This window comes from Dromiciops gliroides, chromosome 6 (genome assembly GCF_019393635.1).
Source record: "Dromiciops gliroides isolate mDroGli1 chromosome 6, mDroGli1.pri, whole genome shotgun sequence".
Classification (NCBI taxonomy): domain Eukaryota; kingdom Metazoa; phylum Chordata; class Mammalia; order Microbiotheria; family Microbiotheriidae; genus Dromiciops; species Dromiciops gliroides.
The window spans coordinates 154,799,400-154,826,302 of record NC_057866.1 but is presented as its reverse complement, the minus strand read 5'-3'; the positions used below and the strand labels follow the sequence as shown (position 1 = coordinate 154,826,302).

The window sequence follows — 26,903 nt, the reverse complement described above, 5'->3', positions numbered from 1 at the left end:
TACAATTTGGGAGTCATTAACCATAGTGTTGATTATTAAACTCATGTGAACTGATGAGGTCACCATGTAAAAGAGTATAGAGACACAACAAAAGAGGGTCTAGGACAGAACCTTAGAATGTTCCTACAGCAGATGTACCTACAATATGAATGATAATCCAGTAAAAAAGACTGAGAAGGTAGAGTCTCACAGATGGAACTAGGAGAGAGCAATGTCATGAAAAAACAGAGAAAAGGGAATATCAACAAGGACAGGATGGCCAACAATATCAAATGCTGCAGAGAAGGTGAGAAGGGGTAAAATGAGAAAAGACTATCTAATCTGCATTTCAGAAATCAATGATAAATTTGGGGAAGAATTTTCAGCTAAGTTTTTTTTTTAAAGTATGTGTTTAACATATGTGTTTACCTTTAAGGCAAGATTTGAACCCATAACTTTCTGGTTCAAATGCCAGCTCTCTATCCTGAACATCATGTGGCCTTAGCTACAAACCTTAAAGTGATATTTAAATGTTATCTAAAGTCAATGTGGAGTTACCCTCTTTAAGTTTTGGAATAAATAAAATATTCTAAGTGTCAGGCATGAATAAGAATTTGGTGAAGAGAGACTCAAGGGTCAGCTAGGTGGCGCAGTGGATAGAGCACCAGCCCTGGAGTCAGGGGGACCTGAGTTCAAATCCATCCTCAGACACTTGACACTTACTAGCTGTGTGACCCTGGGCAAGTCACTTAACCCCAATTGCCTCACTAAAATATATATATATATATATACATATATATACATATATATATATATATATATATATATACTCAAAACTATAGGATGTATATTCCCATATGAAAGCAAATCCCCTGCATTGTTTTTTCCTGAATTCTGATAGGCAGTGGTATCCCATACCCCTTTTACCATTTGCACTAACATTAAACAAAGGCATTAAATAAAGTTTGTTCTTATAAATAGAACAGTAGCTACCCTAGGATTGCCACTTTGAATTGTCTTTACCTTTGGACGTCATCTTTTGAGAGAAATAAAATCATGCCCTATAGAAACTGAAAGCCACTTTAGCACTGATATAATACGGTCATCGATTTAGAGCTAGAAGGGACCACTTCCCTGGACCTCAGTCTCTCCATCTGTAAAATGAACGGTTTGAAGTAGCTTTATAGTTCCAAAGCTCTAAAACAATGGATTCAGAGCCAGGAGGGCGGAGCATCAACCTCAGCTCTAACTTAGAAGCTCTCTAAGCACAATCGTAGGCAAGTCATTCTAATACTGGATACTGGATTTGGACTCAGGGGATTTTGGTCATCACCCCCACTACTTACTACTTATTTGACCCTGATCAAGATTCTTAAATTCCTGTACTCAGTTTCCTTGCTTGTAAAATGAGGGAATTGAACGAAATGACTCCCTTTAAGCTCTACTTCTCTAAATTTTGATCTGGTGACTGACCTCTGAAATGCAAGTCACCACATATGCATTACCAATCTCACAAGGGTATTATGGAGAAAGTGCCTTCTAAATCTTAGCAGCGTGGTACAATGGAAAGAGCACTGTTTCTGGAGTCAGGAGACCTGGGTTCAAATCTTGTCTACCATGCAAATCACCTGTGTGATCTTGGACAAATTGCTTAACCTCCCTGAGCCTCAGTTTCCTCTTCTGTAAAATGAGCACTAGATGACCTCCTAAATTCGTCCCAGCTCTAGATCTAAATATGAGCTACTCTCCTACTTCAAGTATGTGTTTCTGGGATTCCAGCATTTGGTCTGTTCTTCCATGGCTACCAATTATACACACATTCTGAGTCTCAGAGAGTGCCACATTACAGAAGTGGAAGAAAGGAGAAGGAATACTTGAAAATGGAATTGTAGCAGCAAACAGCTGGTTCCCAATTAGGTGACGTATGAAACAGTTCTGACTCCCAGCCATTTGGAATAGAGACTTCCAAGATCGGCTTTGTAAGTGAGATTGCATTCATCCAGGACCCTGGCTTGCTCCTCTTGTACACTTGCTGCTCTGCAGTGTCCCTTGTCTCTCTTCAGACAGTTCGGAAGCTTGTCTTTTCCTATAGGCCCTGAAGTCACATCTCCAACAGGGATCATAGCACACTGTCTTTTCAGTGCTGTGTTTCAGGAATATAATTTGGTGCCCCTCCCAGTATACACATTAATGGAGTTTTGATGATGGCCTTAGGCCTCACGGGGCTTCAGTCCCTTCACTTAGAAAGGCCTGTGAGTTTCAAAGGTGTGGCCAGCCAGAAAAGAAGTTGGGCCAGAATAGTCTTTAATGAGCTTTTCCCCCCCCTTTGATGTAAGTGTGCTCATTCAGCTTCTGCAGGAGCTCCGTGCCTTTGTTAGACTTCACACTGTAGATAGAGAGGCAGAAGCCCTGTGAATTAAGTGGAAAGGGGCCTCCTCAGGTGGATGAGTCAGCACTATGATGACTCAGTAATGTACTCGGGAGGAAACAAACACGTAGATCTATGGGAGGCAATATGATGTGGCTAATGAGAGAAAGAGAAGGCGTGAGGAGAGAGAGAGGCAGAGAGAGGGGGGAGAGAGGGAGAGAGAGAGAGGGGGGGGAGAGAGGGGGGAGAGAGAGGCAGAGAGAGGGGGGAGAGAGGGAGAGAGAGAGGGAGAGAGAGAGAGAGGGAGGGAGAGAGAGAGAGGGAGAGAGAGAGAGAGAGAGGGAGAGAGAGAGAGAAAGAGAGAGGCAGAGAGAGGGGGGGGAGAGAGGGAGAGAGAGAGAGGGAGGGGGGGGGAGAGAGGCAGAGAGAGGGGGGAGAGAGGGAGAGGGAGAGAGAGAGAGAGAGGGGGGAGAGAGGCAGAGAGAGGGGGGGAGAGAGGGAGAGAGAGAGGGAGAGAGAGGGGGGAGAGAGGGAGAGAGAGAGGTAGAGAGAGAGAGAAGGAGAGAGGAGGGAGAGAGGAAGGGAGGGAAGGAGGGAAAGAGGGGGAAGGAAGAGAGACAAGAGAAAGGAGAAAGAGAAGAAAAGAGACACACAGAGACAGAGACAGAACAAATGCTAGACTGGGGATTTTTTGACTGAGGTAGCTCAGGTATTACTAGCTTGATAAGTGACTTAAAATCTGAGCTTTTGTTTCCTCACCTATAAAATGGAGATAACAACATTTTCCACAAATTACTTCACAGGATCAAATGAGTACATGCAACAACACTTTGAAAGGCTGTAGAAATACAGTTTATTAATAATGATTTGACTAAAGATGTCTCATTCAGGCCCACATTCCTATCTCAGATTAAGCTTTCTATCAAGGTCAGTTTTCACAGCATCAGGTTTGAGATTCGGCCCACTGCTGTAGCCTGAGATTGTCATCAATGGTTTTACTATCCTTCCCAGCTTTTTGTCATTCAGAAATTTGATGAGCATGACAATGTACTGGAGCAGCTAGGTGGTACAATGGATAGCACACCTGGTCTGATGTCAAGAAGACTCATCTTCTCAAGTTCAAATCCAGCCTTAGACACTTCATTAGCTGTGTTACCCTGGGCTTAACTCTGTTTGCCTCAGTTTCCTCATCTATAAAATGAGCTGGAGAAGGAAATAGCAAACCACTCCAGTATCTCTGCCAAAGAATCTTACATGACTTAACGATAACCACAAATGCCAGGGTACACCCTTCTCCAAATCACTGTTAAAAATGTTGAACAGCACAGAGTGAATCATTAATCCCCATGATACTGTACTGGGGGCCTCCTGTCATGTTGAGCTTGGAGCATCAATTGTTTCTCTTTGATTCCAACCATCCAACCAGTTCTCAAGCCATCACATTGTATTATCATCTCATCTAGATTTTCCCCATCTTCTCCACAGTAATAGGATGAGATACTTGATTGGAAGCCTTGATAAGATCTAGGTAAACTCTATCTGCAACATCCCTTCCTTTACCTTCTTAGCACTTTTGTCAGAAAAAGGAAGTTAAGTTAGCCTGGTATGATCCACTCTTGATGAAGCCATGGGAGCTTTTTGCAGTCATTGCTTTTCCTTCTAGGTATTTTTGTCTCATTAATTATCTGTTCTAGAATTTTCTCAGGAATCAGAAGTCAGGCTTACTTTATTCATCTTTACAGACTGTTCTCTCCCCTTTTCTTTGAAACTTGGAACATTGCCCTTCTTTAGTCACATGATTAAAATTGATTGGGAACTCGGAAGTCACATAGTATAGCCCCTTCATTTTTACATATGAGGAGACTGACGTCCAGGTAACTTGACCAACAAATGCCAGATGCAAGATTTGAACCTAGATCCTTGGACATCCACAGTACCTCTTGTGGTACCTCTCCTGTTCTGGACAGATCCTTCACATAGACTTTGCTAGATCAACAATCACAACAACCAATTCTTTCAGTACAGATGGTTGTCATTCATCTGAATCAGATGACTCAAATTCATCAAGGACAGCTACATGCACACTTAATATCTCCTTTCTTATCTTGAGTGTTAATTCCCTGTTGGCCATTTTTGCTCTGTTATTTCCAGTGTAAAGGGTCAGTTTCTTGGCATGGAAAACAGAAACAAAAAAATTAATTAAACAGCTTTTTTTTCTCTTTGTTCTTCATTATCTTCCTCCTATGAACCCCCAAGTCAGGGTCTTTATTCTTTCTTTGATCCTCCCTTTTTCCCAATATAGTTTAAAAAGCTATTTTTCTTTTTTTGTTTGTTTATTTTCGGGCAGGGCAATGAGGATTAAGTGACTTACCCAGGGTCACACAGCTAGTAAGTGTCAAATGTCTGAGGCCGAATTTGAACTCAGGTCCTCCTGAATCCAGGGCTGGTGCTTTATCCACTGTGCCACCTAGCTGCCCTATTTTTCTATTTTTTTAAAGCTATTTTTGTTGGGGGCAGTTAGGTGGCACAGTGGATAAAGCACCAGCCCTGGATTCAGGAGGACCTGATTTCAAATCTGGATTCAGACACTTGGCACTAGCTGTGAGATCCTGGGCAAGTCACTTAACCCTCATTAACACACACACACACACACACACACACACACACACACACTCACTCACTCACTCACACACAAAGTTATTTTTGTCTTTAGTTTGCCTTGCCAGCCTCAGTTTATTCCTAGCTTCAACACCACTGCAATTACTTATGTACTGTCACACTTAGGTTTGTATCTTCAAAATTTCATTCTTGAGCATCCTTTATCCCTTATAACATGACTTTACATGACTATATAATTTTAGTCTAGGGATCACATTTTCTTTCCTCTGGACCTTTTGAAATACACTTTCCCTAAATCCAAAGTATATGCAAGATTATGCCTGGCTTTCCTCTTTATTTTTCCCACAAATTTTCAGGAGTGGACATTCTTACTCCTCGTCCACCCACACTTCTTATCATCCCCATCCTGAAAGTTAGGTTTTTTTCCTGTTACTGAGAAGCAGAAATACTGAGTAGGATCTTCCCCCCTTTCGAAAGATGAACTTATACGTAAGACAAGCCAAGAAGGGATATTGTGGTACAGCAGAAAAATCATGGTTTTGGAATCAAGGGACCTGAGTTCAGATCCAGGTTTTGCCATTGACTACCTGTGTGACCTTGGGCTAGCAATTTGACCTCCATTAGTCTCCATTTTCTCATCTTTTAAATGAGGGGGTAGAATAAATGGCACCTCTATTAAACTTCACTCAAGTACTCTCCTTCATGCTTTTTCCCTCTGGTTCCTGGATATCCTCACATGACCAATTTAGATGTACATATACACACATATACATACATGTGTGTTTGTATGTGTGTCTACATTTGTGTATGCATACATATAAATTGTTCATACATGTAATAGGATAAGGGACTCTTAGGACTTGGGATAGATGATAATGGTACACAGAGTCCAGGGCTGCTGTTAATGCTTTTTAGCTGATAATATTAATTTTTAGCTAATACTACTAATTGTTTTTCTTAAATAGAGCTCTATACTGAACTGTCTTGGAATTCCCTACTATGATAATAACATAGATTCTTCATGTGATATATGTATAATTAAATCTATTATACATATCCATATATGAGCATATATATGGATGCATATACACATGTGCATATGTGTGTACATGTGCACAGATATACCTATGTACATACATATATAAAGCTCTTTTTAGGAAAATAATTAGTAGTATTAACTAAAAAGCATTAACAGCAGTCCCAGACCATCTATACCATTATTTTCTGTTCCAAGTTCTAAGAGTCCCTTATCCTATTACATCTATTGGCTTGACTATCTATACCTGTTTGAACCACCTTGGAATGAATAAATATGTGAAAAATAATTTTTATTAAGTACCTACGATGTGTTAAGTACTAGGATTACAAATGTGTGAGGGGGGAAGAGTTCAGCTGAAGGTTAGATGGAAACACCCTAGGGGTCCTAACAGCATAGAGGCAGAGTTCAGATGGCGAAGCCCAGCAATCCTTCAAGTATACCAGCAGGCCACATAATAGTGCCCAGAGGCCTGAAGAGCATAGTCACAGCACAGATGGTAAGTTTCAGAGGACTTTAGGATACAGTGACAGGACAATTGGTAAGGCCTGATGATTTTCCATCAAGTTTTCTTCCAAGCACTCAATTCTCAACTTCAAACAATGATAAAGCCTGAGGCACATATGTAGGCAATAGAGTGATATGCAAGGACCAATGTCTATAAACTAGAGGACCTGGTCTGACATCCCAGCTCTGCTCTTCATTCCCCATGTCAATGTATGCGAGTCATTGAACATCGCTGGACTTTCCTCCCTCATCAAGAGAGACTCCATGATCTCTTAAGTTCCCTTTCATCTTTCAGTTATACAATCTACTTCGGGTTACATGACGTTCTCTCCTGTGTTTTCTTACCCATATTCATTCACCGCACTATCTCTAATTTCTCAGGCACACACTACTCCCAAGCTTCTTTCTCATCAGACCCTCTCTCTTCATTTACCCAATCCTCTGCTTCTGTTCTCTTCCCTCTTCCTTCTTACATTCAAAGGCTAAATCTTCCTCTTGAGTGCTTCCATCTTCATTGTTTTTATGTATTTTATGCAGTCATTTAAATCACTGATTACAACTGATCAGCTCATCCATTTTATTGTATCAATATATTTTTGAATCATATCTTTCTCCTTGACTCTGAGGTCCCTGAAGGCTGGGGGACTGTCTTATCTAAATTTTGCATGCCCCCAGCACCTAGCACAGGGTTCTGTACATACTAGGTGCTTAATAAATGTTGGTTGAATGAATGACTGAATGAACTAGCTTAATGGTCTGTAAAGTGGGTGTAATCATATTACTATTAAATCTACCTATTTTGAGAGGCTCAAAGTAACTCTGAAGGACATCTACTGAGATGTGGAGAGGCTAGGATGTGTGTCAGAGGAGAAAGCACATATCCTTGAAGCTGATTGATTTAGTGATGATTTTACACGGAAGGCAGACAAAGGGCAAAACTGATTTATGATGAGCATACCTTCTGGAAGTTTGATTTGCTAGCTCTATTTTAGGCCTTTAGGGCCTCCCAACTAATTTTCTTATTGAGTCATGGTGGTAGTGGCAGGGTAGCATTCACATTCCTATTCAACCTGAATACCTTTGTTTCATGAGGCATATAATGCTCTATCACGATGGTTACTTAAAAATTCATGGAATCTTTGCTTTAAGGAAACAGAAAAATACCAGTAATAAAATGAAGCTGAGGTAATGTAATAGGACAAGTAAAGGGCTGGCTTAGGAGTAAGGAAGACCTGCTTCAAATCCCATCTCTGACATTCACCAGTTTGGTGACCCTGTCCCAGCCAACTCTCTAAGACTCTGGGTTACAGGTGAATTGTCCACCTTGCTGCAATAGAAGGAGTTTTTGCACTGAGAATTCTCTATAATAAAGTCACAAATCCCAGACCAAAAAACTAATGCTGAGTCAGTGTGACGAGCAAAACTCTTTGAAGCAACGCCATGTCTATGTGTGTCTGAGTGTGTTTCTCTACACACTAGTGTAAGTGTATAGGCCAGTTTCCTTTGGAAAACTATGCTTCTCAGACACCTCACGACCTCTGTTTAACAACTTTGTGGCAGGTCCCCCCAAATGGTAAAAAATGATCAGGAAAGATATTATTTTAAAAATAATAATTTTTCTTCTGAACTTACCCTGACATAATTGAAAGGCAGTATGGCATGGTGGCTAGAAAGGCTGCCTTGGGGTTAGGAAGACCTAGATGCAGCTGCTCTCTCTGTCACATGCAGGCTGTGAGACCTGAGGCAAATCACTTAATTTTCCAGTGTTCAAGGCAGTTCTTTTATGTTATAGTTACAGCAACAGCATATGTGGATGTGACATCACTAGTCTGAACCACCCCCACCCCTAAATCACATAGCTAAAAGTTAAAAACAAAAACAACTTATAGACTGAAGAATGCTTGGCCCAAAGTAGGGACTTAAGAATGCTTATTGATTGGTTGTTTTGATCTGGATCTCAAAAAGTCATCTGACCCAACCCCCTTGTGATAGAGATGAGGAAACTAGACCCCAGAGAGGTTAAATTATTTATCCATAATTTTTTCCCTGAACTTGTTTTGGCTGGACATTCACATGTTAAAGTAAATATATCATCATCATTATAATCACCATATAAATTTACATATGTACAATTTATCTGCCCCAAAAGACAAGAACAGAGACTCCTTTTTGTCTTCGTGTACCCTGTGGCTACCACGATGCTTCCTGGGTATGCCCTCGAGATGTGTTGATTTTTCATCATCATTACTGCCACCACCATCATTATTATCTACTGTGTAGACATGTGTATGTTTTGTGTCCCCCAATAGACAAGAGCAGCATCTCTTTTGTTTTGTCTTTGTGTACCTGCTGTAAGCATGGCGCCCACACTTACTGGATGCTCAGTTAATGCTTGTTGATTTCATTATTTTTATTATTATATAACTACAGCCCATTTGTATGTTCTGGCTCTACTTTTTCCTCTTTGCATTTATTCCTATAAGTAGATATGACTTCTTGCAAACAGTGAGAGTTCTCTTGCAATGAAATTAGGATATTAAATGACAGTGAGAATAATTTAAGGAGAGCAATCTAAAAATTCAAATTCTACCTAAGTGCCCCCAAGAGACCCGGGACAAAATCCCAAACTCCACAGCTCAGAAAAGATAAATGTAAACAATAAACAAACAAATACATCTCCTGGAGTTAAAGGAAAATAAAAAATAGAATTAAATAGGTGAGCCTCTCCCACTGGGACTGCAAGAAGCAAAAGTACCACTTAGATGCCCCAACCAGGTGAGATTAGGCCACTATACAAAGGCGATCATGTTTCCCTCAAGACAAAGGCTGCCTCGTGGGCTTAATCTTTCACAAAACCTCAGACCACATGCAACCATTAGACATTAGCAAACAAGGAAATTCAAGAATTGGCAGCATCAGTTGTAAATTCTAAGAACAGGAGATTCAGTCACTATCAATAGTAATTCCCAGAAAAAAGCAGCCAAGCCTAATCACCATGGAGCTGGATGTTGGATTTGGGGTTGTTGTTGTTGATTTTGGTATTGTTGTTGTTTTTTTAAATTCATCTACTGCAAACGTTCCAGGAACTCTTCCTGTTAAATAGATCCGTTAATAGCAGAGAATCTTGGTCCTATAGCTGAGCTTTAAGGTTTACATACAACTCAAGTAAAATGAAACCAAAATGGATAGGACTGACAACAGAGTAACTTTGTATTAGAAACCTGCCTGGTTATCCAGATAGAGTGAAATCACTAAGTAGTTGCTAAGATTCCTTTCCTCCCTGGACTTTGAAAGGTTTAAGCAGTTACTTCCTGATCTCAAAGCATGAAAAAGACCAAGTCAGGCAAAGCAGCACTAATTGTTAGGTAACATCTTTCCTTGTCTGGTAATATAGTCTTTGCAGCCACCTCTAGCCATGAGGATAGGATAACTTAATAGTACATTTCAGAGAGGAACATAATGCAATGAAAAGAATAAAAGATCTGGAATTAAAAGACCTGGTTGCCATTCCTGTCTCTGCTTGGGCAATCAACCCTTCAGCCAGTCAACAAGCATTTATTAAGAGACTTTGTATGCCAAGCTTTAGGCAAATCACTTCTCTTCTCTGGGCCTGAGTTGTATCATTTGTAAAATGACGGTTTGGGATTAGGTGACCTCAGAGATCTCTTCCAACTATAAATCTATAAGAATAAATGGGGGAAGCTAGGTGGCACAGTGGATAAAGCATAGGCCCTGGATTCAAGAGGACCTGAGTTCAAATTCAGCCCCAGACACTTGACACTTACTAGTTGTGTGACCCTGAGCAACTCACTTAACCCCCATTGCCCTGCAAAAACAAAACAAAACAAAAAAGCAAAAGTAAAACATGAATTAAGCACACACTGTGTGCAAAGCACTGAAGATACAAATATAAACAATACTGTTCTTCCTCCTTATGGTCCTCTATAAAAGATGGGAAGCACAGGGGCACCCTATTCTAGACCCAAAAAGAGAAGTTCTAGGGCACAGTGATCCTTTTATCTTGGTACACCCTCTTCTGTGTTGCCATACCCACCAGACTGTCTTGGTTCAATTGATGGCCATTCATTTAATGAGCATTTATTAAGCACCTACTACATACAGAGCATTGTGCTAGTTATTAGAAGGGATACAGATTGGGGCAGCTGGGTGGCGCAGTGGATGGGGCGCCGGCCCTGGATTCAGGAGGACCCGGGTTCAGATCCAGCCTCAGACACTTAACACAGCTGGCTGTGTGACCCTGGGCAGGTCACTTAACCCCAGTTGCCTCAAAAATAAAAAAAATAAAAATAAAATAAAAAAAAAGAAGGGATACAGATTGAAATAAAAAAAATCCATTCCTGAAGCTTGCACAGACACTCGCTCTCTTTTGGTGCGGGAACTGGGTATTTATTTTGGCTCTGGATGGTGGAGGAAAGGCAATGAGCTCTCGCATTCATGACACAATCACTCCAGAAAACATCCAAATAATACCATAGGACAATTCCTGGAGCAGCAAAACCCACAGAAGAATGTGCTGAAATTATCTTCCAACCAAGAACGACTTGGAAGGTCAAAAGGAGGGAGCTGCTGTGCTGAGACAGGAGTGGAACCCAACCCCACAGGCACCCTGACACAGATCTAGTCCCAGGAAGACCTCAGCAGAGAAAGAGACCCCCCAGAGCCTCTGAATCAGCTGAAGTGCCAGTATCATCTGGAACTAAGCTCACAGTTGGGTAAGAGGTCTGAGCCCTTGGCAGGGGGCAGATTATAGGGGTTTATGCTGGTGCTGAGGCAAAACTTGGGTTTTTCACCCATGCTGGAAACCAGAGGGTAGGGTTGAGTAGCAGTGGCCCAGGTGGGGAAGAGGCACAGGCTCATCAGAGCTGACAACCACAACACACAAAGCTGGATGATTAGCAAGTTGGTCTTGGGTCATCTATGGACCAGGGAACAGGCCAGGAGAATGAAGAACCTGCTCCTCCTTAAATCATACCTGGGACATCCTGAAGCTTGGGATAGTGCAGCCTGGAAACAATGCCCCACTTTAAGGAGCTAAAAGTCAAGTAAAAGAAAGGCAAGATGAGCAGACAGAGAAAGGTGAGGAGCATAGAAGGTTTCTTCAGTGACAAGGAAAATCGAGGTGCACCCTCAAAGGAAGATGTCAATGTCAGGGCCCCTATATCTAAAGTTTCCAAGAAAAATATGAATTGGTCTCAGGCCATAGAGGTGCTGCTCAAAAAGGACTTTGAAGATAAAGTTAGAGAGGTAGAGGTAAAAAGGGAAAGAGAAATGAGGGTGATGCAGGAAAGACATGAGAAAAAAGTCAACAGCTTGAAAAGCCAAATGGAAAAGCTCTCTGACAAAAATAATTGCCTAAGAATTAGGATTAAACAAATGGAAGTTAGTGACTTTATGAGAAACTAAGACACAATAAAGCAAATCCAAATGAATAAAAAAAATAGAGGGCAATGTGAAATATCTTCTTGGAAAAACTGTTGACCTGGTAAATAAATCTAAGAGAGATAATTTGAAAATTATTGGTCTACCTGAAAACCATGATCAAGGAAAAAGCTTAGACATCATCTTCCAAGAAGTTGTCAGAGAAAATTTCCCTGAAATTCTAGAAGCAGAAGCTAAAATATAAATTGAAAGAATACACCAATCACCTCCAGAAAAAGATCCTAAAAGGAAAACTCCTAGGAATATTATAGCCAAATTCCAGAGCTCTCAGGTCAAGGAGAAAATATTGCAAACTGTCAAAAAGAAAGAATTCAAGTACTGTGGAGCCCCAGTCAGGATATCATAAGATCTAGCAGCTTCTACATTAAAGGACCAGCAGAGGGTATGGAATGTGATATTCCAGAGGGCAAAGGAATTGAGATTACAACCAAGAATCACCTACCCAGAAAAACTCAGCATAATCTTTCAGAGGAAAAATGGGACTTCAGTGAAAAAGAGGACTTTCAGGTATTCATGATGAAAAGACCTGAACTGAATGGAAAATTTGACTTTCAAATACAAAACCCTAGAGAACCATAAAAAATTAGAGTTGAGGGACATACCTGGGGTTGTGCAGCGGGTGGCCGCATTTTGGCTGTGATCCCCCTGGGTCCAGGGTGGATGCTTTGTCCACTGTGTCACCTAGCTGCCCCATGATGACATTTTTAGGGTTGAATTGAAGGGTTACTGGAATGCACTGGGGGAGGGGGAAGGGCAGAGGTAGCATGGGGTGAAATCCCATGTGAAAGAAACAGGAAAGGGCTTATGGAATGGGGGAAGAGATGGAAGAGGAGCCGGGCAGTAAATTAATTTTACACTCATCAGAATAGGCTCAAAGACCTTAATCTCATCAGAGTTGCCTCAAGGAGGGATTAAAACACACACACCCAATTGGGTGGAGTAATCTATTTAATCTGGACAGTAAATGAGCCTAACACTCATCAGAATTGGCTCTAGGAGAGAATATCATACACACCCAATTAGGTGGAGTAATCTATCTAACCCTGAAGGAAAATAGGAAGGGAAGGAGATAAAGAGGGAGGGGCAAAAAAGGGAGGGCAGATTGGGAGAGGGGACAGACAGAAGCAAATCCCTTTTGAAGAGGGATAGGGTGAAAGAAGAAGGATAATAGAATAAATATCATGGGGAAAAGAATAGAATGGAGGGAAACAGTTAATAGTAATTGTGAAAAAGAGAAAAGGGGGAAAATTGTTCAAAAAATATTTATAGCAACTCTTTGTGGTGGCTAAGAATTGTAAATCAAAGGAATGTCCATGAATTGGGGAATGACTGAAGAAGCTGTGGTATATGATTGTAGTGGAATGGTCTTGTGCTATAGGAAATGACAAACAGGATGATCTCAGAAAAACCTGGAAAGACTCATATGAATTAATGTATAGTGAAGTGAGCAGAATGACAGCAGTATTGTTCTATGAGCAATTGTGAAAGACCTAACTACTCTCAGCAATACAATGATCCAAGACAATCCCAAGGGACTAATGATGAAGCTTACTATCTACCCCCATAGAAAGAACACTTATGGATTGTACATATATAACCTATATCAGATTGGTTGATGTCTTGTGGAGAGGGGAGGAAAGGAAGGGAGGGAGAAAAATTTGGAACTCTAAATCTTATGAAAATGATTGTTGAAAACTACCCTTACATGTAACTGGAAAAAATAAAATAATTATTTGTTGAAAAAAAAAAACCCATGCCCTTTGAAAGAGAGGTGATACAAAGTTTTTAAAAAAGCACAATCCTTGCCCTCAAGGAGTTTATAGTCTAGTAGAGAAATAAGACTTCAGCACAGTTATATATACGGAATGTCCCAAAAACCTTAGTGCAGTTTTAAACTTCAGTAGCTTAAAACTGCACTGAGACTTTTGAGACACAATATAAAACTAAAACTACAAAAATTCAATATCTTTCTAACTTTGAGAAATTTTTTATTGGACGCAACAACAACAAAATACAAAGCAATAAAAATGATATCCTTTTAAAAGGGCAACAATTATTTCTAGGTTTTAAAAGGCTCCAAGAAAAGTCATTCTCTGCTGTTATAATTTATATATGCATATGTGTATATGTGTGTGCTTATTCAATCCCTGTATTTTTTCTCCTTGGTTATATAATATCCTATGATGAGTAAGATAGAAAAGGGGCCAAAAGTGCTCTGAATTCCCAAGTGGTGAGAACCTACAGAGCAATAAAGATGCAAATAGCCAATAAGAATTCCTATTCAGTTACCACTTTAGAGGCTTGCAAAGGGGCTTCCTCACAACCTTGAATGGAGGGTAATCAACTATTCCCATTCTATAGATGAGAAAAATAGAGATCTAAGGCATTAAATGATTTGCCTGTATTTAGATAGGAGAAAGAAATGGCAAACCGCTCTAGTACCTTTGCTAAGAAAACCCCAAATGGGGTCATGAAGAGTTGGACAGGACTGAGAACAACAACCACAAAAATATTTAGATAGTTAATAAGAGACTGTGGGGAGAGTTGAATTCAAGTTTCCTGAATTCCAAGTCCCATGGACTATCTAAGAACAGCACACTGCTTCTCTAAGATATCACTGTCCCTATATTGTAGCCTCTCCGATATTTTATCACTACTGAAATGTTCAGTCCTGACCTGACATAACCCCTTTGAGTGATCATGCTAATTCTAGTACAGCCCCATAGAGGGAAGAAATCTACAGAGACAAAAGGGAAGAAAAAAAAGGCAATTGTCCACATATTCAGTCCTATAAATCCTCCTGTTTTCTTCAATCAGGCAGATTTTTTTTGGATTTTTTTCTTTCTTTTAGGCCTGTGATTTCACTGATACATGGAATTCCCTATACTATTGCAGAGGTACTATTCCTAGTGATTGACAAACATTTTCATCTCAGGATTTCTTTACAATCCTAAAAATTATTGAGGGCTCCCCAAAGAGCATTCATTTATAGAGGTTGTATATGGTTTTACTTTATTAAAAATTCAAATGTCAATATCATTATGAAAATAGTTTTGAATTTTCAGACCCTCCTAAAGGGGTGTCAGGGACTCCCAGGAATCTTCAGACCACACCTGCAGACCCTCTGTGCTACTGTTTAGCAACTGAGAGCCTTAGATGTTGTCAAGGACACTGAGACAATAAGGGACTTGTCCAGGGTCACTTAGCTGGTATGATTCAGAGGCAGGTCTTCAACACATATTTTAGTTACTTAGAGGCTGTTCACCATCCAATACTCAAAACTGACTTTTAGGAAATAGGCAAATAATGAGGACAAAAGCATTTTTGGTGGTCTTTTTTATTTGTGAGGTTCTCTGAAGAGAAGGGCCTAAATGGTTACTTGAATTCTAAAGATTATTTTCCCAATAATTGTTTCACTTCATTTCACATTTCTGCCGTTTCCAGAAGTATTTTAAAAATATAGCTGTTTCCCTAGAACTCAGGAAAAAGAAGCTAGAAAAAAGTGTATGACCATGTTATCTGTTGGCGAGTTACCCCGTAGTTTTTGAAGAATCCAATTTTGGTTTTTTGAGTACTTGCTGTAGGAGACAATTGTGTTCTTGAAAATGATAAACGGCTTAGATTCATTGAGTATTCAGGGTTTGACCAGAATGTGTATACACACACACACACACACACATCCAGGCAAGTGGAACCCAGCTGGATAGTGCTTACATTTTGGCTACATATCTAAAGTACTCTCTCCATCAAAATCCACAGAATACTAACAACCCACATGATTTTAGTGTTTTAAAGTTAATAACGCACTTTTTTCACTGGGATTTTTTTGAGGTAATTAGTATGTATTACAATTATTCCCATTTTACAGATGGTGAAGCTAAGCCTCAGAGAGATAGGGCCACTTGTCCCAAGTTACACAGCCAGCAAGTATTGGAGCTAGGAAGGATTTGAAGCCCAGTCTCTTCATGCCAAATCCAGGACTTTTTCCATAACATTATTCTAGGGTCCTACTATGAAAAGGGCCACCTTCTCTTAGCTCTTTCCACCCTGTGCCCTGACTGCTGAGACAGCAACCTGCTAGTGCCGGGGCCCCATTGAAAAGAATTATTTAAACCCTACCACTTGATGCCTTTGTTGGGAATTACAGATACCACCCTGATAGTTATCACTACCCATCTCAAAACCAGGTATGGCTTCATTGATGAAGGCTCTAGACAGGCTAATCTCTCATTGCTTCTCTATATACTCCAAACTCAAGCAACACTGGACCACTTGCTGTCCCCTAACCATATATAATGAATATTACATAATCATTTATTACAATCACAGTTTTAGAGAGATCACAGAATTCCCATACATAGCACTTGTTTTAAGATTTGCAAAATATTTTGCAGAAGCATCCCATTTGAGCCTGAAAAGGAGGTATTGTTACTCCTTTTTCACAGATGTGGAAATAGATTCATAGAAAGTGATTTGCCCCTTGTTTTATAGCTGTTAAGTACCAAAAGGAAATCAGTTTTCCTAATTCCAAATCTCGTAGTCCATCTTCTTTGCTCCCCAGTCATTCACATCTTGTGTCTTCCCTTTTTGTGCTGTTGTTCAGACTTCTCTCAGCACCCAGATCCCTTTCTCTTCTTCCTAACCAGCCCTCCTCCCCACCCCCCGCCCCAGGTAAGGTCTGTATATTAAATTCCTATCCATACTATACTCATACAAATATAATTTCAACATTACTCAAATACAATTTCAGCTTTGAATCCTTCCCTGATTCTTACCCCCTACCCCAGCTCAGTGTGGTAAAGTAGAAAGAACTCAAGACTTCAATTCATGAGAGGTTTGGTTTAATTTCTTTCTTTTCTTTCTTTTTTTTGGTGGGGCAATGAGGGTTAAGTGACTTGTCCAGGGTCACACAGCTAATAAGGGTCAAGTGTCTGAGGCTGGATTTGAACTCAGGTCTTCCTGAATCCAGAGCCAGTGCTTTATCTACTGTGCCACCACTTGGTTTAATTCCTGCCTTTAACACTAATGAATTCTATGACCAGAAGCAAATTGTCTCCTCTCTCTGAACCTCAGTTTCCTCTTCTGTGTTGTTGTTGAGTCATTTCAGTCATATCTAACTCTTTGTTAACCTTGTTTGGGCTTTTTTTGGAAAAGATACTGGAGTGATTTGCCATTTCCTTCCCCAGCTCATTTTACAGATCAGGTAAACAGGGTTAAGTGACTTGCCCAGGTTTATAAAACTAATAAATGTCTGAGGCTTGATTTGAATTAAGAAGATGAGTCTTCCTGATTCTACACCCAGTACTCTATCCATTGCACCTCATAGCTGCCCCTTCCTCTTCTTTACAACAGGAGTAATAATAATAACTTATAGATATCCAATGAACTCATGCATTAAACAGCTTTGTAAAACTTAAAACACTGTGTATATGTCTGCTTTTCTTAAGTTGTTTATTTCTCTTCTCCTCTCCCTCCCTGATCTCCACTATTTTGTGAACTCCCCAGAGTCAGGCATAGTATTTCTCTCTAGTCCATTCCACAAACATTTGTGAAGTGACTACTCATGTTCAAGGCACTGTCCTAGGTACTTAGGGGAAGGAAAAGGTATGTAGTACATACATAGCACACTGAGGTTGAAATCATTAGGCCTTGTATCAAAGCACAGCTCTGCCATTGTCTACTTAGGCGAACTTATAATTAACCATGCTGTTGGGCAAGGATAGGACTTAGAATAGGATTCAGGGTTAATTCAGTTATCCACCCACCTTTCTCAGCCTCATTTCTATCTGTAAAATGAAGGGGCTGGCTTAGATGACTTCTAAGGTCCCTTCAAGCTCGAAATTTATAGTTCTTGGATACAAAGACAAAATAAAAAGATATTCCTTCCCACCTTTCTATTTCCCTCAGAGCCTAGCATAGTGCTTTGTACCTAGTAAGCACTTGATCAATATGTAACATCCAGAATCAAATTGAACTACATGACCTGACTCATGTACTATATATAACAATGTAGCTGAGCAACAAGGGAACCTTTTCCTATTGTTCTGCCTTCTCAGCATTCATAGACCTGTCCCAAAATGTCTGATGGTTTGGTGAACATTGCTTGTTTCTAGCTCTCTTACTATGCTTTCTTCCTCTCTCTAACCCCCCCCTTCCCCTCCCCCCCCACCATCCTCATAACAGGTGTGCAAGACATCGTTGCAATAATGATTCCTGAGTCAAAAGGCAAGGAGATAGTGACGCTCCTGGATAAAAACATTACTGTGATGATGTACATCACCATCGGGACCCGCAACTTGCAGAAATACGTCAGCCGCACGTCAGTCGTGTTTGTGTCCATCTCCTTCATCGTGCTGATGATCATCTCACTGGCTTGGCTGGTATTTTATTATATTCAGAGGTTCCGATATGCGAATGCCAGGGACAGGAACCAGGTGAGTAGTTCAGGTTTGATTTTTTTTTTTCTCTTCCTCACATAACATTGGGCAGACCTATCCTATGTCATTATTAGAGAAAAAAAGACTCCATGGGCTAAGCTTCATTTTGTTGATTCCTTTTGAATTATTCCTTTGAGGAGGGTGTCATAAGGGCAAAAGAGATAGCTCAACACTGTTGACTGCTAGCATCCATTGGGAAGCCCCAAGCTTGCTCCGTCTTGAGCAGAATGGGGAAAGAAGGAGGTAAAAACTTGATGGCTGGAATTTCAAACTCATCTTGGCTACTGTCATCAGGATACTGGGATTTATATGTGAGTTGAATCTTGTGAAAATTAATATGAGACCAAAATATTCAGGCCTTCCAAGTTTCTTAAGATTGTTTTAATGAAGGGGCAGCTAAGTGGTGCAGTGGATAAAGCACTGGCCCTGGAGTCAGGAGTACCTGAGTTCAAATCCGGCCTCAGACACTTAACACTTACTAGCTGTGTGACCCTGGGCAAGTCACTTAACCCCAATTGCCTCACTAAAAAGAAAAAAAAAAAAAGATTGTTTTAATGAGAGGCATCATGGATCTATGCATGAGTTATGACCAAGGGAAAGATGAGCCACATCTCTATCCTCTTGGTGAAGCCATGTTCCCATAGAAATGGTCTGCTGCTGTTTCAGATTGGGTTTGCATCTAAATACACATCCACCCAGAATTAAAGCAAAAATATCCATCCATTTGGGGAAGGGATAAGATGTAAGACCTGAATTAGATTTTTTGTTAATCCACTTATTCACTTTACTCTGCATAGGTGAGCAAATTTTGGATGCCAATGGTAAGTTTCATAAGTATGCTTTATGACTTACCAAAAAAAAAAATATTTAAGTTAAGAGAACAGCAGCCACTAAGTTGAGAGTAACTTAAAAATGTTCCTTTGGTCACATTTTATTGACTTTCTTCTGGATTAAAGCATCCCCCACACCCAAGAGCAGCTCAATGAAGACAGACTGGCACAATCTTGTGATCTACATATACAATCTGCCATTTAGCCTTGGGACAGAGTGGGAGTTGATAAGCATAAATTCCATCTGAAAATTGCAATTTCTCTTTGATGTTAGAAAGACCACCCTTATTCAACCAAAAAATGTCCTGGCTAGTTTTAATAAGGTAAGCTCACACTGACCCAATTACCTCCACATTTCTCAGGGGAAGAGGCTTGAATTAGCTAAAGACTTGGTGCCTTACTCCATTTCACTGTATAGATAACCATTGCCAGATTACTTTTATAGGACCACTTATATAAACCACTTAAAGACAGCTGTCGGTAAAGTGGAGTCTATCACATGTTCATCATATCAGAAGTCTTTTATCAGGCAGCAGAAAGAATAACCTGCTCAGTGAAATAGAGAGAAAACAAGTCTATATATTCCCCCAAGTGTAATTTTTTTTCAAGATGAAATGTTACAGTTAAGGTAGTTGAAACAGACAAATCTTTTAAGTATGTCAAAATTCGGTTGGCCTAATAATATGTTAAGAAATAGTTAAAGGATAACAACTTTAAATGAGCACATATTGATGCTTCTTCATGTATCTAGGTTATCAACTCTGAATTTGAGTATATGGTATCTGGTTCTTGTCTTACCTTTATAACCCCTCACATTCAGTCTCTTTTGCTGTATTCTCATCCATGGCATGCTTATTAACAATGGGTGGCCCCCAGTGGTCTGCCATGATCTCTCTTCCCTTTCTACATTCTCTCATGAGGTGATCTCATCTGCTGCCATGTATTCAGTTATAATCTCTATACAAATGATTCTTAGATTTATTTATCCAGACCTAGCCCCTCTCCTGACTTCCAGGCTCACATCGCCTGTTGTGCATCTAAAACTCAATATTAATAAAACAGGACTAATTATTTTTATCTCCAAACTCTCCCTTCTTCCCAGTTTCCCTATAACTGTCCTCCTACTGACCCAGGCTGATAACCTCAGTGTCTTCCTTAATAACTCTCTTATACTCCACCCACATTTTAATCCATTTTAAAGTCTTGGCATTTCCAATTTCACTACATCTTCCCATATGTCACCTTCTCTCTATTCACAAAGACACCACCCTCATTGCCTCATGCCTAGACTATTGTGCCAGCTTCCTAATCAGTCTCCCTGCTTCAATTTCTCCTCACTCTAGGCCCTAGTCCATCTTCTACCCACCTGGGAAAAGATCTGACTATACTTCTCTCTCTCTGTCTCTCCCCTCCCTCCCTCCCTCCCCCTCTCTCCTCTCTCTTTCTTGTTTTCTCTCTCTGTCTATCCATCTGTCTGTCTCTCTCTCTCTCACACAGATATACACACAAAAAAACTCCAAAGACTTATTAGTATCTTCAATATCAAATAGAAAACTCCTTTTTAGCTTTTAAAGCCTTTCATAACTTGACCCTTTCCCATGTTTCCAATCTTCTTATACTTTACTCCCCTCCAACTACTCAACAATCCATTTCCAATGGCTTTCTTCCTCTTCTTCACTCAACAGTCTCCCAACTCTTTGCCTTTTCAATGTCTGTCCTCTAGAGATGCGCTCTCTCTCTCTCTCTCTCTCTCTCTCTCTCTCTCTCTCTCTCTCTCTCTCTCTCTCTCTCTCTCTCCTCTCTCTCTTGCTCTCGCTCTCACTCTCACTCTCTTGCTCTTTCCCCTCCCCTCTCCTCCCTCCCTCTCTCTCTCTCTCTCTCTCTCACACACACACACACACTTTCACATCCTGGATTCAATTCAAGTCTCAGCTAAAATCCCACCTTCTACAAGAGTCCTTTCCTGTTCCTCTTTTCCTCCCAACCCTTACTACCTTCCATCTGAAATCACCTCCTATCTACTCTAAGTATCTCTTCAATGTACAGAATTGCTTGCACAATGGCTCCTGTTTTAGACTGGGAGTTCCTTGAGAACAAGGACTATGTTTTCCCTTTCTTTGAGTCCCAAGGACTCAACACAATGGCCAGGCACATAGTAGGCCCTTAATAAGTGTCTGATGTATGAGCTATATAGAAGAATTTCAGTTAAGCCATAAAATCATTTCATTAAGATGGATTCCTTTTGGGGGAATTGTTGTCTTCTAAAGTTGTGTGTGTGTGTTTTAAATTCATTTCTCTTGCAAGCATTGAAGTGAATTATGTACACATCATCTTCTAAAGCATAGAGTAGATCTGTATTTGATGTACTTAATGAGTAGTTTTTGATGTTACTCTCACTAGAAGCTCTCTCAAGGTTCCTATGGCATTTGGAATCTCTCCAAAAGCTACTCTCACAAGAAGCCATTGTTACCAGTGGCCATTTTACATTGTCTTTATATGAGTCTTTGCAGAGAGGCCCTTAACCATCACACTTGATGTCTGTCAGGGATGTCTTTTATGACTGGTTACGTTTCCCAGAATCATAGAATCAGAAGAGGCTTCAGAGGCCACTAGGTTAAACCCAGAAAAGAACAAGATTTCCCTCTATAACCAAAAAGTAGCTAAAAGGCCTTCACTTGAAGCTCTCCAGTGCAAGGGAGCCCCCTACCTTCTTAGCCCTAAGTGGAATCACTTTTGAAGAACTCCAGCCATGACATGGTGTGTTTGACAGTTTGTCTTTTCCCTTATGATAAGCCTCAATTTTCCTCTTTGCCACTTCCACCCATTTCTTCTGGTTATGACCTCTCTGTACAAACAGCACAACTATAATCCTTCTTTCACTCGTTGGCCTCTAAAAATACTTGAAGACATCTCTTATGGTCCCCTTAAATCTTTTGTTTTTCAACCTTCATTTTTTCAAGTGGTCCTCATGTGGCATGAGCCCAAGACACACACACCCCTATCCCTGATACTTTCCAGCTTACTGGTGTCCTTCCTAAAATATAGTACAGAAAACTGAACACAGTACTCTAGGTTTGGTCTCACTAGGCCAGAGAACAGTAGGGCTGTCACCTCCTTATTCCTGGAAGCCATGCCTCTCTTTGTGCAGATTAGTTTTCTTCACTTCCATATCACACTATTGACTCCTCATATTGAGCTTTCTCTCCCACCAGACCCCTAGGTCTTTTTCAATGAACTGCGAATTATTGCTCCCCTATCTTGTACTAGTGAGGCATTTTTTGAACTGTAATAAATCCCATCTTTCTAAGTCCATCCCAATACTCTAGCCTAGGAATCAACATTTTTAACTCACAGACCATAAAAAACAGGTTGGCCATAGATTGCCAACCCCAGCTCCAACCTGTCAACATCTTTTTAGATACTATCTTTCAATGTGTTAACTTGGTTTGCCAGATGGATGTGATTGTTGGATGTTAGAACCATGTCATCATATGGCTTTTTCTAAATCACTGATGAAAGTGTTAAACAGCAAAGGGAAGCACATATTTGGGGTGGGAGGCTCCCCACTGGAAACTTTTGCCAAACTGATGTTGAACCATTAACAGCTACTCTGCTAGTCCTGAAAGCATCTAAATGTGACATTACCTAGCCTACATTTCTCCATATTTTTCATGAGAATAATAAGATATTTTCTTAAATGTCTTTTGCCAAAATCAAGTTATATTATATCCATAACCCTCCCCTCATCTACCTGGTTAATAACCCTTCCAAATTGGGAAATAAGTTTAGACTGGCATGATATTCATCAGTCTTCTCTTTAATAATCCATAGGAAATGTTTCCTGGGAACCAAAGTCAAACTCACTTGTCTATAATTTGTAAGTTCTTTTCCATTTTTTTGGAAAATTGGTATGATATTTGCCTTTCTCTAGTCTGGTGCTTGGCTATCCTCCACAATCTTTCAAATATCACTGGCAGTGGCACAGCAGGGTCTTTTGAAATAATTGGATCCAACAAATAGTTGAATAGATAAAGTGACCCATGTGAATTCATTGGTACTTATTATTCACTGCATGCCACATGGACACCAAATATCACTTGGCATGTTTTAAAAAGCATAATGATTGTAGTTCTGCCCTCTAACAGAGAGGTTGGCCCCTAGAAAATACAAAATAAGTTAATAGTTCATTACCAACTCACACACACACACACACAAAACTCCATATAATTAGAGGCATGTTTTTATTGGTAGTCTTCCAAAGTTCCTCTGAAAAACTGGAAGCTTAGTCCCTCTTTCACTATTTTATTCTTTCTCCTTCCACTCTGATATATTTGGGCAATGCTTCTCTTTGATTCTTCTTTAAGTGACTCTGACATAGTCAAACTTTTCTCCTCTCTCTTTTCTAATCCTTTAAAGTCACTTGTCATTGATGTGTACTGTCAGTGGGGAGGATATAACAGTTGTCTGGCCCTTTCTCATTTCATCAAATTAATTAGGCATCATAGGATCATAAATTTAGAGCTGTGCATGACCTTTAAGATCATCCAGTTCAACCTCCTAATTTTATAGATAAGGAAACAGAGGCCCACAGCAGGCATTACATTCCTTTAAAAAAAAAAAAAAAAACGATTGGCTGACTTAAAGGAATCTAATATCATAGAATGTTGGAGCTGGAAGGAACCTTTGTCATCATCTGATCTAACCTCCTCAAGTTACAGGTTAGAGAACCGGGTCCCTCAAGGGCAAAGTAAGCTCCCCAAGGGTCATACGGCTGGTATGTCACAGAACTGGTATTTGAATCCAAGCCCTCTGCTTCCAAAGCCAATGCTCTCTTCCTTCTCCATGATTCAAGAAGCAATTATTAAGTGACTGCTGTGTTCCAGGCTCTGGCATCACAGTTCCTCAGGGAAGCAAGAGACAAAGAGAAATTTCAAGTAGAAATAGCAAGAATTGCTTCCAGATATTAATTAGAGCAGTGGGCAGATCTCCTCTAAAATGTAAGAAATGGCTTTAAGCTTGTTAGGAAAGTTTGGGGAATGCCTATTTAAGATGTTCTGTGTTCCTCTGGCAGAGAAATCCAACCTCAGTGCCATCACAAATACTATACTTCCTCTCCTCAGGATCTGGCCACAGCCATAGCCAGTAGATGAGTTTTCCTGGAAAGGTGGGAGAGAGTTCCAGCACCCGGGGGATTTCTGAAATGCTCAAACCCTAGGACTCTCATTGAGCTTGACCTTTGATCTCAGCCACAGAAGTGCCCACATTCTCATAGAAGGACCTTTCACAGGAGGAGTAAGCCTGTGATTTTTATTCTTGGAGAGCACACTGAGAAACTTGATGATATGTTCACTATGCAGGTCAGAGAGCAGGCCTTGAGCCCACCTCTTCCTGACTTTCTGAAAGAGGCTAGCCCTCTCCCCATCATGCTACACCACAGTCTCTGAAGAGAAATAGCTTAGGCTAGCAAAGAGAGGGCTGGTTCTGGAGTAAGATGAGGGATCCAGTGCCGCTCTGCTTTTACTATCTCTCACTGGCTCTGTGACCTCGGCCAACTCACTCTACCTCTTTTGATCTCAGCTCTTCATCTGTAGGATGAGGGAGATTGAACAAATGGCTTCTAAGGTTCCTTCTGGCTGAAGAGCTCTGATGCTAGAATACCATGAACTCTTATGTTAATAATGTAAATCACATTCTAGACAAGAAGAGAAGGTAAGAAAACTAGCGAGGGGGGATGGCAGCAGAGAAAGGTGGAAGGAGGAACCAGTGGGACAGAAAATGAAGCTTCCCTAGCTGCCCTGCTTTGTAAATACTGTTTCTTAATGGAAAAGAGGGGGGAAGCCCTTCCTACCTCTCATTTTTTCCTAGACCTTTCCATATTTGAGACACAGTCAAAAATCTCATCCAGAATTTCCTGGGTCTCAGGCTCAGTTCTGTAGCTGTTCCCAGTTATTACCCAGCCCCTACCCTTCTACACCAGTGTCCTCTTCTTAAATAGTGTTGCGGGTAGGATAAGGATCCTGACAGATCACTCATTCTTATCCTGCTCTAAAAAAATCCTCAAGGATGACAAGCGGATAAGAACAAAAAAAAGTCGGGAAGCTGTGGCAGGATAGCTCGTTTCCTGGCAACCATGCAAGGCATTGACTAACAGCCTCCTGGGACATGCCAGCACAGAGATGGGTTTGCAGCACTCAGCTTCTGCACCAGAAACAGCAGTGGCCTCCAACAGAGACTGTGGTTGCTGGTTGCAACACGGGAATATCTGATCCAACAATACTTTTCATTACATAAACAATGCTTCTACTGAGGGGCAACAAAAAGCAGCCAAGCCAGTTGCTCTGGAGGTGTACCCCATCCGGTGATATCCATCAAGTTTCCTTTGGGCATCCAATGGATGTTTAGTTCTTTTATGGGAACCCCTTTTGATTTGGTTTCTATGTTTCCCCCTCTTTGGTATTTGTTTCCTAGCAGGGATGAAAAGGAGGAGTAACAGAAGTAGTGGAGGTTTCTTAAAAGATAGAAGATAGACAGGAGAAACAGAGAACAGGATGGAGTAGAGGATCATAGATCTCATGCTGAAACATACTTGTGAGGCTATCTTGAAAATCTCCCTAATTTTACAGCTAAGGAAACTGAACTCAGAAAGCTTAAGTGACTTGCCTAAGATCACACAGCTAACAACTGCCAGCACTTAGATTTGAACCTAGAAGTCTTGCTGATTCCAAATACAGCATATTATTTGCTATTCCACACTTTAGCAAAGAGGAGCAGGGAGGCAATGTGAAATGTCAGGGTGCAAAATGGAGCCAATAGGAAGAGATAATTCCATAATACCCTCCCTGGAAGAAGAACCAGAGAACTCAATAAGCATCTCTCCCAAAGGTAGTGAAAATTCTTGGGAGTGCAGTGAGATTTGGGAAACGGAGAACAGTGCAACAATAGCAACGTTAACTCAAGTGGATATTTAGTGACTCTCTGGTTAATAATCCAGGCTCTGTGTGTACACATGCTTCACACATACAATTTAATTGACTTTGGAGTCTTAAAATTCTAATTTGTCTGGCTGCATCCATGCCATTACCTATCTGATGTCTACTTCACATTGTAGGGTATACAGAAGCAGTCACCATTTAAATCTCCCTAACGTTACCAAAGACATTGTATTTATTTTGACCATCACATAATTTCCTCATTAGAAGGGATCTTAGAAGCCATCTAGTCCAACCTAGTCTTGAAAAAGAATCCCCACTAGAAGGCAATCAACAAACAACTACTGTTAAGCAAAGAAAAAAAGTGAGAGTGGTTGCCATTATGGAGTTTACATTTTAATGGAGAAGACATGAACTTATATAAGTATATATAAGATATACACAAGCAAAAAATACAAAGCAGTCTTAGAGGGGAAGACAGTAGTACTGGGGAGGACCCAGAAAGGCCTCCTATAGTGGGTGGCATTTGACCTGAGTCAACCAGAGATTTTAGGAGGCAAAGATGATTCATTCCCAGAAGACATTCCAAGCCAGGGAAAATGGCAGACCCAACAAGTGGCCTTCCAGCTTTTGGCAGGGAGGAAGCAGATTCCACTTTTAGAAAGGGCTCCTTGTTAGGGAGCTTTTTTCATACCTCAAGGCTAAGTTTACATCTTTGCCACTTACACCTGTTGCCCT

The 26,903-nt window shown here is 40.5% G+C and overlaps 1 protein-coding gene across 3 annotated transcripts in view; it reads left to right on the top strand.

Annotated features, from left to right (window-relative positions):
• Positions 1-26,903, top strand: part of RNF150 (ring finger protein 150) — a 384,461-nt gene that overhangs the window by 249,057 nt on the left and 108,501 nt on the right. For all 3 annotated transcript variants that reach the window (XM_043970455.1, XM_043970454.1, XM_043970456.1), the window contains one exon: positions 18,153-18,403. In XM_043970455.1, coding sequence (XP_043826390.1) covers positions 18,153-18,403 — 251 coding nt within the window. The remainder of the gene's footprint in view (positions 1-18,152; positions 18,404-26,903) is intronic.